Source organism: Rutilus rutilus, assembly GCF_951802725.1.
Source record: "Rutilus rutilus genome assembly, chromosome: 3".
NCBI classification, from domain to species: Eukaryota; Metazoa; Chordata; class Actinopteri; order Cypriniformes; family Leuciscidae; genus Rutilus; species Rutilus rutilus.
Window position 1 is genome coordinate 55,071,682 of NC_140211.1, and position 17,089 is coordinate 55,088,770.

General features: G+C 34.9%; 1 protein-coding gene across 1 annotated transcript in view; it reads right to left on the reverse strand.

Annotated features, from left to right (window-relative positions):
• Positions 1-16,747, reverse strand: part of vat1l (vesicle amine transport 1-like) — a 46,787-nt gene extending 30,040 nt beyond the window's left edge. Inside the window, exons 1-7 of the mRNA XM_084405566.1 lie at positions 16,402-16,747; positions 15,408-15,537; positions 14,914-15,129; positions 12,993-13,135; positions 10,745-10,848; positions 8,049-8,104; positions 7,742-7,936 (exon numbers count right to left, since the gene is read on the reverse strand). Coding sequence (XP_084261692.1) covers positions 7,742-7,936; positions 8,049-8,104; positions 10,745-10,848; positions 12,993-13,135; positions 14,914-15,129; positions 15,408-15,537; positions 16,402-16,610 — 1,053 coding nt within the window. The 5' untranslated portion in view covers positions 16,611-16,747. The remainder of the gene's footprint in view (positions 1-7,741; positions 7,937-8,048; positions 8,105-10,744; positions 10,849-12,992; positions 13,136-14,913; positions 15,130-15,407; positions 15,538-16,401) is intronic.
• Between the last annotated feature and the right edge of the window lie 342 nt (positions 16,748-17,089).

Genomic DNA, 17,089 nt, shown 5'->3' on the forward strand with positions numbered 1-17,089 from the left:
GCAAGGGCCCAAAATTAATCCTAAATGCATAAATAAATGATTATTATTGTTATTATTGTCAGAATTTAAGAATTGTCCCATGCAGTTTAATTTAAACCTTCCTTTTTTAGTTAATAATTACAATCATGCAGTTATATTTTGAATTTCTTCAGTTTATTTCTACGTCCTTACATTAAATTCTGTTGAATTAAACTGTAAGTTTAAAGACATTTTTTATTCAGTTCTAGGTGGTGTTTGACCCTGGTTGTTGGGTAAGCCTACTTAGTTTGGACATAACCTTATGATATATAAATTAAAGTCTTTGTTAGGTTTTTTTTTTTTGTCCTGAAAATGTACTTATGTAATGTACATATTGTCTGGAGGTAATCAAAACTACATACATAAAATAAAACACATATTTAAAAAGAATTACGGTAAGAACCGGCAGTTGCGGTTGCTAGAAATTTACATTAAAAATGCGGTACCAACATTTTAGGTTTTACGGATTTAACTTAAATTTCAGTAACTGATCTCGGGCCCTATTTTAACGATCTAAGCGCATGGTCTAAAGAGACTCTGATTGGACTCAAGTTCACTTAGGGAGTGTCCGAATCCACTTTTGCTAGTTTAACGAGGGAAAAATGGTCGGCGCACCAGGCGCATGGTCTAAACGGGTCTAAAAGGGTTGTCCCTATTCTCTTAATGAGTAATGGGTTTGTTTTGGGATTTACATGCGTTAAGCCAATCAGAGTCTCATCTCCCATTCCCTTTAAATGCCAGTTGCACTCGCGCCATGGCAGATTCGCTATTTACATATTTACATTTTTCTCCAAAGCGCAAACGGATCTGCTCGTGCGCGAGGTAAAAGTGCGCAAGCAGACCCTCTACGGGACAAGCCGGATTCCACCATATCTTTATGTACACAATTATAATCTTTTACATTGTAATCCTTTTATTTTAAATATTTGGCATGTTTGTGTGCTGCTGTGTGTCCCTGTGTGTTTAATAAGCAGAGTGTACGCGTGTTGTGGACACGCCTATAGGTGCACATTACTACCGCACTCTTTAAATAAAATAAAAAATTGTTTAAATCGCGAAATTGACTTTAGACCAGGTTTCAGTTGGCCAATGGCGCAGTCTATTTCTGTTGCCTCAAAATCGCAACGTGCCAACACTGCGCCAGAACACACTTCGTTTTCAGACCAGCAGCCCATGGGCGCACAAATGGGCGCAAATGCATGAAACTAGCAAAAAACACTTGCATCGCGCTTGGCGCTGCATTGCGCCGGGTGTAAGTTAGGGCCCATAATGTTAATATACCAACCTATTGAAGTACTAATATCTGTTTTGTAGGTTTGTAATACACTGACAACCACCAAAAAAACAGATGGTGACGAAAAAGTCACATGATGAATCAAAGCTAATCACAATCAGCTTTTCCACAATAATATTTAAAAGTGTCACAGTGTCCTTCACACAAATACTAAAGACCATCATGGTGACACACATGATGACACTAAAACAATGCAATACACATTCATTTAGATGCAACATAAAACCCTAATGTACATAACTGATAACAAAAAAACTACGAAGAAACAATTATTTCAATTAAAATACATAAGTGTCACTTCCAAAACCTGTACATTTGAAATGTAAGGCTAGATCTATTACAGTTATTCACCGTATATAGTAATGAAACTCACTGTTAACCAGGTTTTTACATCAGCATTTTTTCATCTTTACTCGTTAAAATCACGGTTATTTTAATCTCTCCTGAGCAGTCGTGTTGCTGCACTGCACTAAAACATCTGTCAATGATGCATTCGTGTGCCGACAGCCAGCAATTTCCCCCCAAAAGCCAGGTATGAAGAAACCAAAATTGAATTTGATTATACGCACAAAAAGGCACCAACTGCTGTAATATCCACAAATTCAAGAGTCTGACACATACTCTCAGTTGATATAATCAATCAGTGTGATATAAACACCGCACTCAACCAGCCAGCTGCAGGGAAATGTGTGAGAGCGTGAAACACTGCATCTAGAGAGTCATGCGGATGACAGCTATAAAAGCTTACAGAGTATTAGATGACAAATTTTCACATGAGCAACTACATTGTTGTTCAGAAGATGAGCACGGCTGTTATTCTGCCATAGGCAAAAAACAAAAGGAATATAATTTGATAGTACAATTCTACTGCGAGTGTGCTATTTATTCATTTTATACAACTATTGTATAACTAGAAATTATAATCTATATAATTAAATACATATGTAAATGTAAATACATTTCAGTCAAAAAAGCGGTCTACATGCTATCTTTATGATCAGCATGCTTGGAACTCACCAATCAAATTTAAGGACTGGAACTTCAGTATATTATACTGTAGTATAGTATAGTATAGTATAGTGTAGTAAAATATAGTATTGAATATTATAGCATAGCATATCATATCATAGTATAGAATATTATAGCATAGCATACTATAGTATAGATTAGAATATTATAGTATAACATAGCATAGTATAGTATATAATAGTATAGTATAGTAAAATATAGTATAGAATATTATAGCATAGCATATTATAGTATAGAATATTATAGCATAACATATTAAAGTATAGAATATTATAGCATATTATAGTATAGTATAACATAGCATAGCATAGTATAGTATAGAATATAGCATAGCATATTATAGAATAGAATATTATAGCATAGCATACTACAGTATAGAATATAGCATAGCATATTATAGTATAGAATATTATAGCATATTATAGTATAGCACAGCATAGTATAGAATAGTATAACAAAGCATATTATAGTATAGTATAGTATATAGTATAGAGTATAGTATAGTATATTATAGTTCATTATAGTATAGTATAGTACAGAGTATAGTAGAGTATAGTATAGTAGTGTATTAGAGTATAGTATATAGTATAGAGTATAGTATAGTGCATTATAGTATAGTATAGATTATAGTATAGTATAGTGTATTATAGTATAGTATAGATTATAGTATAGTATAGTATATTATAGTATAGTCAGTGTATTATAGTATAGTATAGATTATAGTATATTATATTATAGTATAGTGTATTATAGTATAGTATAGATTATAGTATAGTATATTATAGTATAGTATAGATTATAGTATAGTATAGTACAGAGTATAGTATAGTATAGAGTATAGTATATTATAGTATAGTGTATTACAGTATAGTATAGAGTATAGTATAGTGTATTATAGTATAGTATAGATTATAGTATAGTATAGTGTATTATAGTATAGTATAGATTATAGTATAGTATAGTATATTATAGTATAGTGTATTATAGTAGAGTATAGCATATTATAATATAGTGTATTATAGTATAGTATAGTATATAGTATACTATAATAGATTATAGTATAGTATATTATAGTATAGTATAGATTATAGTATAGTATAGTATAGTACAGAGTATAGTATAGTATAGAGTATAGTATATTATAGTATAGTGTATTATAGTATAGTATAGAGTATAGTATATTATAGTGTATTATAGTATAGTATAGATTATAGTATAGTATAGTGTATTATAGTATAGTATAGATTATAGTATAGTATATTATAGTATAGTATAGATTATAGTATAGTATATTATAGTATAGTATAGTGTATTATAGTATAGTATAGATTATAGTATAGTATAGATTATAGTATAGTATATTATAGTGTATTATAGTATAGTATAGAGTATAGTATAATCTATTATAGTATGGTGTATTATATTATATTATATTATATTATATTATAGTATAGTATAGTATAGTATAGTATAGTATAGTATAGTATAGGCTTCAAAAATATAAAATTTCAACTATGAGACATTTCCCAAAAAAAAAAAAAAAAAGTATTTTGAAAGGTTAAAAATCATTGGACTCACTTCATATTAAGTGTTTTTATGTACTAACATTAAAATCATTCCTTTAATAGGCCTACAATAAACGTATCGTGTTCATACATGTTTTTATATTGTACTTATATTAAAAAAAACTTCTGCATGTAATTACTCTGTAATTAAGATCTGTAATTACATCTATAATTACACTGTTGAGCCTTCCCTGAATCTTACTTGTATCCCACCTTTTGCAATACAACATCAATACAATTATTACATTACCTAACAATTCATAAAAGTACATAGTATGTTAAAGACACCAAATATAAAGTGGGACCAAATTATTTTTGCTGGATGTCCAGTATTATTCCTCTGCGGTCTAAAGTATTGTTTCCTCTGATTTTAAATCTATTTTATCTTTGCATCTCATCATGTACTATGTTAACTATGCTAACAATCGCAGATGTATTGAGAAAATGTAATAATTATTTAAAAGAAAGTCTAATCCTTGCTGTTTTTATTTAAGTGACGTGAGTAAATCAAACTCCTTCCAAAGCCAAATTCCAAACAGACTTTTGCTTTAAACACACATTATTCCTGTCAGTTCAAATGTAAACATACTGTATAAAGGAGAAAATACTAACAAGCTGAATATTACAACATTATTGTGTGCTTATTTGTAAGATACACTGGTTAATTAAATATATTTATTTTCACAGGGCTAACAGTAACACTCTTACTTCTTGGCTTTAATTTGATATATTGAGCTAGACTTATTCATTGTAAATCTATACATGGTACAGTTGAATGTTGCCAGATTTTACAAGAAAAAAACAAGCAACCAGAATAAGTGGCTTGAATTAGCCAAATAAGCTGTTCTGTTCTGTGTCTGTTCTCTGAGAGGATGGATTTGTTTATGGAGAAATGTTTATTTTCATTGATTTTATATACACTACCATTCAGAAGTTTGGGGTCAATAAAATGTTTCAATGTTTTTGAAAGAAGTCTCTTATGTTCAAAAAGTCTGCATTTATTTGATCAAAAATACTACAGTAAAAACAGTAATATTGTGAAATAGTTTTAGAATTGAATAATTGTTTTCTATTTTAATATATTCTAAAATGCAATTTATTCCTGTGATCAAAGCTGAATTTTCAGCATCATTACTCCAGTCTTCAGTGTCACATGACCCTTCAGAAATCATTCTGATAGGCTGATTTAGAGCCGACGAAACATTTGTGATTATTATCAATGCTGAAAACAGTTGTTCTGCTTCATATCTTTGTGGAAACCATGATACATTTCCAAAATTCTTTGATGATGAATACAAAGTTCAAAAGAGCAGCATTTATTTGAAATATCCTTTTTTGGGGGGTTACACGTTATTTTAAGGTGTCCTTGTTGAGTTGAATTATACAAGTATTGCGTAATATTAATTAACAGCATGTACTTACTGTAGGGTTAGGGTTAGTTGCATGTAATTATGCATAATTTATAGTTATTACTACAGTAAGTACATGTAACATTCAACAAAGACACTATAAAATAAAGTTTTCCATTTTTTAGAGCCTTTTATTCAATATAATTCATTAAATGTATTTTTAATGGGAAGGGAGAAACGTGGGATGAAAAGAATACAAATTATGACAGCAGTACATGACAAAATAACTGTTTAACCAATAGAAGTGGAAATTTGCCAGTTCTGATTTGTAGCCAAAGCACCAGCATGGCCAAAATCTTAATAACATTCAGGAAATAAGGCCAAAAAAATGGCAACACTGGTACAGTTACTTTTGGCAGACATGTATGTTCCTTACACCACACAAAAATAGTACAGTGTAGTATATTATAATATAAAAACCCAACAAAGTGTCTGTTGCCGTTGTCGGTTCAGTGTGAATTGGCCTTAAAGAAAAGTAAACTAAAGCTGCATAAATCAAAGAAGCAAAGTGTGCCTCCACACCACACAGGAAAGCGCAGTTATCCATCATTTCCAGCGTCAACACTGCAATACTTCAAAAGAGACTTCAGCAAAGTGCATCACACACAGCTTGGTAAACCACGGGCAGGTTTGGCCACAGACTGCGCTGCTCTGTTGGGTTTCACAGAGGGAGGGGGTGTCTGGCTGTGTGGGAATCAAAGCAGAGAAATGTAGCCGAGCCGGTCAGCCCACCCGTCATCTGATGGTCAGAGACAGCAGCTGATCACATGCAGAACTGGAGGTTGGCCTGAGTCTTCTTTTTTTAAAGTATCTCAACAGCCAAGCTTTCAAAGGGCTTCAGGGAATTCGATTTTCAGGGACTACGAGGAGGAAATGCATTAGCTAAAATGTAAAATGGGTTGTGAATGTGACAATTCACATTCATTTTTAAGGTGATATTTATATTTCATAGATATCATATCATTATTTGTTTTAACATTTATCATTCCCTAAGATCCACTTATTATTTTAGTTGAGGTTTTTGCACACTCAAAACAGCCAAAACTTTGATTTACATGTCCATTTTTCATTCTCTCTGAAACTCTCTTAAATGAGCCTTTTTTTAGGTAGGGTAGGCAATGTTTTTCATAAACACTTTTTGTTATACTGGTCGAAACTTTCTTCACATCCTGATAGCAATCAATAATAGAGTGCTCGAAATATTATAAAAATGTATATGTCTTCTGTGGACGTCTCGGGACCAAAAAAAACAATCATTGCATTCAGTCTGAATAGGTAGGATGTCCAGCCTGCCTGTCAACTTATGTATTTGCATAACTCCGCCCATCACACATCATCCGCGTGTTCCATGAGGTTACGCAGAGTTGTAAACACACTGCTAGAGTCACGAGCGCTGCAGACAAACACCAGCCACCTTTTACAGTTCCTCTTGAACCAAAACAGAGAGCTTATGCTGCGTTCGCGCCATGTCGTAATTACCGTAATTATGAGATGACAACCCGTGACGTTCTACAATGAGCTGTTATGCCTATTTATGGCCTTTCTTTGGCAACACTATCAACGGCGAAATTAATCTGCAGCAGTCAGTGCTCTCAGAAATTCGGAGTTTAAAAGTTGTAATTTCCTAGTTATACGACTTTCTCGTAATTACGGTAATTCCAACATGGCGTGAACGCACCTTTACAAAACCGCTTTGAGTTCTAACAATAACCGTAAAGAAGTTGTGCATGTTCATTATTATTGTAATGTTATGTGCTTTGAGACATGAGGTAATTTAATGCCGTCTCTCGTGACGCTTTGCAGACTATGCTCTGACTGGCTCTCGCTGCAAAAAATGCTTTTCTTACTTAGTATTTTTGTCTTGTTTCCAGTCCAAATATCCAAAAAAAAGTCTTACATCAAGATGCATTTACTAAAGTAGTAAAATGCCATAAGATATTATGTCTTGTTTTCAGGGGAAATAAATCAAAATTAAGTGAGTTTTTGCTTAAAACAAGCAAAATTATGGGGTAAGAAAAATAATCTTAATTCAAACAGAAACAAGATTATTTTTCTTACCCCATGGACAGATAATTTTGCTTGTTTTAAGCAAAAACTCACTTCATTTTGATTAATTCCCCCAGAAAACAAGACATAATATCTTATCTAATTTTACTTATCTAGTAAATGCATTTTGATTTAAGAATTTTTTTATATTTGGACTGGAAACCAGACAAAAATACTAAGTAAGAAAAGCATTTTTTGCAGTGCAAGCCTCTACGAAACCTCTACGAATACTTTTGCATGTAAATACACTGTTACGATTGGCTAACTTTGCATATGAATGAGTAACAAGGTGGGTTTTAGTTCTTAAAGTAAAATATGCACGTACAGACGAGTAAGATATGTTAGAAGAATTGATTGCTTATGAAAACGCTGTCTGTTACCTCCTCAAGCGCCCACAAGGAGTCTACCAGAGGCTTGATCTTCTTCTGGTCGTAGAGGGACAGGAGTTTTTGCACCGCTGTCTTGACTCGGCTGCATCCGCCCTGCTTGAAGAGGAGGTTAAGGAGCGAGAAGCCAGCAATGACTTTATTCTCCTCATAGAGTTTGATAGGGTTCACCTTCTCAACCTGCCACCACTGGGAGACAAAGAGCAATTGTTTTAACAATGACAACTGAGCACCAGACATCTTTGGACCAACACTTGAGATGTTTGCTTTCTATGGAAAATAGATATCAAACTCCACTCACAGATTTAGCAAAACTGAAGAAACTTTTTGTCTCTCCCGTCACCATGTTTGATGAACCTAGAAATATAAATCATTTTAGCAGTGTATATATTTTTTTTCCAATAGGTTTCTTAAAGATGATACACTTTCTTCAACCCCAGCCCAACCACGAAAAGCCTGACATATGAAATAATGGTCAAACTTTACAATAAGGTTAATCAGTTAACATTAGACAACTCCCAAAGTTAACATAAACTAAGAATGAACAATATTTAAACAGCATTTATTAATCTTTGCTGATATTAATTTCAACATTTACTAATACATTATTAAAATCAAAGGTTGTATTTGTTAACATTAGTTAATGCACTGTGAACTAACATGAACAAAAAAATTAACAGTTGGATATTTATTAACTAACATTAAAAAAAGATTAATAAATACTGTAATAAATGCATTGCTCATTGTTAGTTCATGTTAGTTAATACATTAACTAATGTTAACTAATGAACCTTATTGTAAAGTGTTACTGAAAATGGTTTATTAAACCTTAAGACATAATTGTTTAAAAAAAATGGCATGCATGCTTTTTGTTGAGTATTATATACTCGAGGAGGAATTAAACACAATTTTAGACCCAAACTGAGCAAAAAAATGCAATTTGGAACAGTTGTTAATATTCATATGGCCAAGTAAGATTAATATGATACTAAAAGACCTTTTACTTGCTAAAAAGTATAAACTATCAATCAGATGACAAAGCATGCAGTAGATTGTGTGCAACAGGTTTTTCAGCAACGTTTTGATCGTGTTGATCACTTAGAGGCCTTAGAAATGTGCGTGTCAAATATGATACAGTAGGCCTTATAGAGTTAAGCAGAGTTAACTATAAGTAAGATGTTCATAGGTTGATTTTCCTTACGAGTGCGTCTCTGTGGATCTTTTAAATCACTGAGCATCCTAACAAACCCGACACAACAGAATCGGCTCAGTCTGTTTAACTGACCAATGGCAGACGGGCTGCATTCAGAAAACATGCTTGAAAACAATCCTTATTTTTGCAGGTGTAAGTGGCTCAGAAATTACACACTTTAATCTGAATGGACATGAAATGTTAAAAGATACAAAGTATAGTCTTGGCATTTGAAGCAATAAAACATGGCATTATTATAGCTATGCCAAATGGCTATTATTAATAAGCTCCATCCAGAATTATGATGACTGATTCATTCATTTGGCAGTAATGTGTTTTTAAACCTAACTTTTACATCATCTCCGCTCCATGGCATCCCTTCTAATTAAATAATCCTAATGGACCAGAAGGCTAAGGGGACTGGAGTAATTAAAGTGGCAGGCAATATCTTTTATGTGCAATTAACCTCAATTTGCTGTTGGCCACACTTTGTGTGTCTTGTGTGACTTCTTTGAAATGAGGGTCAGGAGGTCACAAATGAACATTTTGGACATCTTGCTACCTTTTTTTTTTTCTATCTCTACAGTCCATGGCCACAGCATGATGCAATAGTACCATATTTTGATGTGTTCACTAACATTCTAAAGCACATGTAAAATACTTGATTATAATTTAACTGTAGTGTGTTATTTGATATTAAATTTAAGTTAATACATTTTAAATGCACTAAATTGTAACTTCACCGTTATAAATGTGTGATTACAAATATATTTAAGTACATGACATACAGGATTAAAAAGAACTGGCATTAAATTATATTTTAGTTATATTTAGTACCATAAATGCTTGTCAGTAGGCCACACTTTAACCATATAACCATATTTCAAAGACAATTTAGGGTTATGACATTACGTACAAAGACGTACTTAAGTCCTACTTAAAGCACTCTTAATTACCACTAATTGCAAACTTTTTTTGTTTTAAATTTAAAAAGTTTTAAATTCAAACTAGGATACATTTTAATTTAGATGCAAGTAACATGCATTTATGTCTGAATTTTGTGGAAATATTACATTCAGTTAAGTATGTTGTACATTCCCTTAAAGTATATTATTTCTGTAATAAGTCCACTTTTTAAAAGTATGATAAAAATGTATTTCTTTTTCATAGAGGTACTTTTTTTTGTCCTTTCTGGAGCTTTACAGCCCGTGGTCACTGAATAAGAGCAGCAGGAACATTCTTCAAAACAGAAAGTCAAACAGATTAATGATGACAGTGTCCCTTTAAAGGTCCCCTACTGTACACCTTTCTGAAGTTTTATTTTAGGTTTTGATGTCCTTAAGAATATACAGTATATTTGCGGTATAAGTACCAAAAACCATCTCAATATATTTTTACAGCTCCTTTCTCAGGAGCTCTGCCAAGAACAGGTCGATTTTGGCCCATCTACTTAATATTCATGAGCCTCTCTTCTGATTGGCCTGTTGTTTTCTGAGTGACCCACCATTGGTGGGGGTGATGACTAAAGGCGGTGACTGAGTAGTTCTGACGTCACATTTATACGGAAGTCACAATGGCTTGTGAAAAGGCACAGCTACTTTATGCAGGCTGTGTGCATTTGTCTGTGGATCGACTGTTTTGAAACTTATATGGTAGTTTCATCGCCTCTAGACCTCAGTTATCATGAAAAAAAGCCAGGAGATTTCAGTTTTGACAATATGGGACCTTTAAATAATTGTTTATATCCTCAAAATGTTTCATTAATTTCAGAGCTATGAGAATGCTCTTCCTCGGTGTGTACCAACCATACAGGATGTACGTTCCCATGGGCTTGAGCAAAGTTAGGCCTTTTCCTGTGTTCTCTCCACACAAACAGTCCAATACAATATCTACTCCTTCTGGAGATATCCTGCAGGAGGAAAAAAAAACATCATTAACCATACTTTTATTCTAAGCTCAGGCAAGTTGCTTAAATGAGACCCTCTTAAATCCTGGAAGCATAAAAATATATATTTTCAGTGTCTTTTAGGAAAGCACAGATGATAAGGAATGAGAATGTCTTTATAAACATGGGCTCTAATGTGTTCCTGTCGTCATGGTGCCCGGACCGCCTACAAGGCTTAACCAGTCGGAGGTCTTGTGATGCCCGGGGTCCTGCCTATTGTGGAAGAGAGAACAACCTGATGCCAATTTAATTTTGCTTTTCCCCTGATCCTGAGAGGAATGTGGAACAACAGAGATGAAAAGAGTCCTAATCTCCTCTCTCATACTCAATTTACATGAATTTGAAAGAAAGTGCTGGTAATATAAGGTAACTACATGGGTTTAGGGATAGGTGCAGGGTTAGTACTCCACTATTTTCACCTGATGGAGTTTGGGTTTGCCTTTGGCTTGCTCAGTTGGGAATTAAAAGACATTTAATATTCAGTAACAGTGCTTGACATTAACTTTTTTGCTCACCAGCCACTCTGGCTAGTGGTTTTCCAAAGTTACAAGCCACTCAGCATTTCCACTGGCCACAATTTTGACATCAATACCATGGGGAAAAACTGCCATATAGATTTTTTTTAAAATATTATCTCATAATTTGGCCGTAGGTATATTGGGCTGCGGTCCCTTTAAGACCTGACGCACCAATCCATTATACTGTTACACATGCATTTTCTTTCTCAACTGTTTACATTCACTTAGATTGAACTTAGTTTATTATTTTAGATGCCTTTTTAAATAAATGTAATTAAAATTAATATCTAAAATTCAACCCGCCAAAGTGGCTAGTAGGAGTGACCGCGTTACACGCCACTGCTAAAAAGCACACGCATTTGATGGGTTGGCGGGTGTTAATGTCAAGCCCTGTTCAGTAATATTATCAATCTGACTTGCTCAAACGAGAACAAAACTTGATGATGACACTATGTGTAGAGCTGCTTTATATAGCCAAATCAAATTTGTTTCATAATTCTGCAACATTGAGACTGTTATTGAACTGAACTGAACTGAATCAACATTGAACCGACTCAAGCTAAATAATGACACTATTGTCTTTTTAGAGCTGCTTTACAGAAGAATTTGTCTCATATTTGATGAAGTTTGCACCATTAATACACCATTATTTATTACAGTGCAGCTGCTTTGAAACAATCTATGTTGTATAAAGCGCTTTACACTGCAAAAAAAAATGCTTATCTTACTTAGTATTTTTGTCTGGTTTCCAGTCCAAATATCTAAAAATTCTTAAATCAAGATGCATTTACTAGATAAGCAAAATTAGATAAGATATTGTGTCTTGTTTTCCGGGGGAATTAATCAAAATGAAGTGAGTTTTTGCTTAAAACAAGCTAAATGATCTGTCCATGGGGTAAGAAAAATAATCTTAATTCAAACAGAAACAAGATTATTTTTCTTACCCCATGGGCTGATAATTTTGCTTGTTTTAAGCAAAAACTCACTTAATTTTGATTTATTTGCCCAGAAAACAAGACATAATATCTTATGGCATTTTACTACTTTAGTAAATGCATCTTGATTTAAGACTTGTTTTGATATTTGGACTGGAAACAAGACAATACCAAGTAAGAAAAGCATTTTTTGCAGTGTTTAAATAAAGGTGACTTGTATTTTAGAACTAGCATGATATTTTTTCGCCATTAGCCTACCATGGTCTTTCGACAATACTTTTTTTTTGTAAGGGAACCAATAAAAAATGGACACAAGATGCTCACCAAATAAGATCCACCACAGAAATTGTTAGACAACAGCAGGTAAAAAATAATTAGCTCTGAATGAGTCAGTTGCTGCACATTTTCTGGCTTTGTGTGGTTGATCAGAAGGATGTACCAGTGCCCCTCCCCAAACTACAACACACTACTTTCAGATCTGCTGTGTGTTGCCATGGGGACTGGAGCCACGCAGGTCTAGAGGAGGAACTGGTGACGTCTGCCATCTCAGACTTGCACTGGCCTCCCAGTATGACTCATTTAGTTTATATTCCCGTCATCTATCTACCATTTCAGTTTTGCCCCTACGCTTGACAGCAACGGCGTTTGTGCTTACTTCTTAACTTCTGGAACGTAGTCAAGGTTTCTGTCAAAGAGATGAGTAACTGAATGCTTTATGGCTTCGTGTTTGAAGGGCGAGGCGGTGCCAAACACAGTGACGTTGGGGACAGTGGAACAAAGTTGAGCGACTGCTTGACCCTTATGTGGAAAAAGAGGACAAGCAGAACGGAATGTGATTAATGGTTTCTGTCACTCTATTAAGATGCTTTTTGGTCGATCGGATCACAAGTGGACGACGCTAAATAATACAGGTGTTAACGGGGTCTAAAACGTTTTGAGCTTGTCCATTTTCAACCACTTCCAGAGGCAGTGGAAAACACATTTGATCAGATTGCTTTCGTAGTGCAAACGCTCATGTGGTCGAATGTGTTCACACGGTCTTCTCTCCATCTACTGATCTAATGCGGGAACATTATGGGAAGAGCTCTAGCCAGACGGGATTTAAACTTTGTCGGCCGAAGACTCAAGTTTGGTTTGAAGATGAAAAATGTACCAAGCACAATGTTCTCTCACCATTCCTGATTTCTAACACAGCGTTCGGCTGCTTCTCCCCGTATGTTTTTCTGTCGTCTCCGGTCGTGTTCATATGTAAATTGCGTGAGCTTATTTCGTCCATTCGACCGAAAGATCTGAAAAAGCCCATACATTTACCCGTCCATAGACCCTCCCCTCGAAGAAATCAGGACAGAAGTGGTTTAAAGTGGACAAAAGAGATGGATTAAAACACCAGGTGTAAACGGGAATGTGTCTCTCTTGTCTGCTTGTGATCCGATCGACCAAAACGCATCTTAATACCAGGTGTAAACAGGGCTTTAGGGTGTGTTCACTCTTGTAGTTCGGTTCTCGTTTCATTTGGGTCCGGACCAAAAAAGAAAATGATACAGTTAGCCCTGGTTCGCTTAGCGTTCACTATTCGTCATTTTTAACACTAATCCTAAAGATACAAATCAAGAAAACGGCATTTATGATGTATATTTTGTGACAGAACTTATACAAATATCCAAAACAATGCTGTGTGCTAAACGCTTTTGTTATATGTGCGTCCATATCCTGGTATTCTGACCAGCTAGGAACTTGTGAAAAGCTTATAAAATGTGTAGAGGAGTCAAAACAGCAGCAGGAATCCCTCTATCACACACACACGCGAAGATCTGCTGCAATGAAGACGTGGTTCTGATGCCTGAACCGAACTGTGATGGGCAACATCACGACTGATGAGAAAAACAGTTATGCTCTAGCATCCTTTTTAGGGGTCGCATCTTGTGACTTGTGATGTCTTTGGTTCGTATTGCATTCATATTTCAGTCAAACCGCACATTGGAAGGAAAGGTGGGTCTCGGTCCGCTTGTTTGTTGCGCACCAGGGCTCGGATGGCAGCGTTCACACTTATTCAAATGAACCGCACTAACTGAGCAATCACACCAGAATTCGTTTTAATCAAACCAAACCTGCCAAGTGTGAACACACCCTTAAACTCATTTTGATCATATTCCACCAAAAGCCATATAATGAAGCTGTAGATTTGCATTTGTTTAAAGGCCCGTTTACACCAATGATGATAACTCTGAATGTAAACAACATTGTCGTTGTTGGAATGAATCACTTTCAGAATGGATTTTTCCAGCTGGTGAACAATAAAAACAATGACAGCCGATCAGAATCCATCAGACTTTAAAGAGCTCGAGCATTTAAAGCGGCAGACGACAAAACTGCAGTGCGCGCTTATAGTAAACAGAACTATATCGTCCGATGGTGTGGACGCTTTATATAGTTATAGTTATCGTTCTTAGTGTGAACAGGCCTTAACAGCAATATGGGATCAGATATGTTTGTCCAAATTCCAGCTAAAGTAAACATCAAAATATGCTACTTCAAAGTTTCTTTACTAACCCCATCGCTCAAAGCAACAGACTTACCACCCCACCTCCTGCTGAGTGAACTAATACAGACATCCCCTCCTGGAGATTGGCCACTTCAAACAGCATCATGTAGGCAGCCACAAAGTTCATAGAGAAGGCAGCCGCCTCTGGGAATGTCATGTCGTCTGGGATCTTATACACCAAATCCAACGGTGTGCAAACCACCTCGGCCCAAGCATTGTAATTTACAAACGCCATCACTCTGTCACCTATCTGAAAGAAGAAAACACACGTTGTTAAACTCTATTACTATTCAGTTTCAGATTGAATGTGCTGATATTGGAAGCATATAATATCAGGGTTTATTCTTTTCCAATTCAAACAATGAATTGTTTTTTTCATGCCAGGTAACAAATCTTTCCCACCGCCCGAAGAACGATACATTCTAGATTGGAGCTCTATTATGAACAAGTAAATAATGGCCATCACCGTCTGAAATTCTTGATTAGTACACAACCAACATATCAACATTAAAACATTTCTGCACATACCTCAAAGCCTTGGGTGTTTTCTCCCATATTCTCGACAATCCCAGAACACTCAAATCCAGGCACAAGAGGTGTTTTTGGAGCATTATCGATATTTCCTTGTCGTACCATTAGATCAAGAAAGTTCAGACCACTGTAAAATTAAGAAAATGTCATTTTTCATTCCAGTTCATTTCAATCATAAACACAATTTTAGAAAATATGCTGAAATGCCCCTATTTTATCAAGTTCCCAACTTAAAATAGAAATATAATAAACATAATATTCTGTGTGTGTGTATATATATATATATATATATATATATATATATACACACACACACACAGAGATAAATCTATCTTATTATCTTAATTATATAAAAAAAAATCTTATTATATATATAATATACACATCAATATTGTGTAAGCAAAAACTTTTATGTTAGATGTGATTAATCGATTTGACAGCACACACACACACATATATAATGAGTTTTTAGAGAATTTTTATTAATTTTAATAGAGTTTTATAATAAAAAAAAAATCCAGTATTCCCATGATAACACACTTAAGCTTAAATGTCCTATAAGCCTTCAAGCACAAGAACCAACCAGATGGATCTGCTCGTGTTACAAAACTGTTAAATAATGTTTTGTTAATCATTTAACAATACAAAGTCAACCTTAAAAAAAAGTGGCATGCATAATTCAATCTTTTATAGTCTTTGGTTTGAAATCTCTATGTCAGAGGCACACACAAAACACGCGTAGCCTACAGGAAAAACGGATTTACTTGCATTACATCTGCGTCTAACCCCTAAAAACACCGAGATTCATATCATGAACTGCTTTAAATCCTAGATAAATAACTAATATGGATTCTAGGTGAAGGCACCTGTTCTTCTTGATGCAAGTTGCAACATGTTGCTGCGGTTGCCAGTCGCGCGGAGTCTCCGATATGACATGTGGCATTTTGATCTAAATAAATAAATAAATGACTATTTAAGCATTAATATTTACCATGCTTTCACGCGAATTTTGACTTCTCCTTCTTGAGGCTCTGGCATTGGTTTCTTGGTGACTTTGAGTTTGTTTAGACCACCAAAGCCCGTCAGCACAACAGCCCGCATTTCTTTCGGATCTATTACCGGAGAAACGGGATTCTCCGGCTCCTTCTGGTCCATCATTTGGTCGGTCTCCTCCGCAATCTCCGTCCCCTCCTTTGCCATGTCTGAAGATGATGTGAACAGCTGCTGAAACCCTGCTGGAAACTGCGCTCTCTTTGCTGCTCCTGTCGCACCATCCACTAGTGATGTCCGAATCCTTCTTTTGAACCGCTCATTCGAACCGACTCGCACAGCATTTGTAAATCATTGGACTGTTAAGGAGAACATGTGACAATGTAGGATACATTTCAGAGGGAAAATTAGCTGAATAATAGTATTTTACTACTTATGTACGCACCAACAAAAGGTTTATGCCGTAAAATGGTCTTCGGTAAAGACTTAAGTGGCCGAGGAGAGATGATATAGATTAGTTCGTGAACCGGCTCGCTGAAACCAAATAGAGGGTATCATCATGCGATTTATCCGTAAATACAATGATACATAGCAATATTTAACTAAACATTTACGTCGATACAAGGAATTACGCCGAAATTTGGAAGTCTGGCATATCAATGAATCACAGTTTGAACCACTGAAACGAG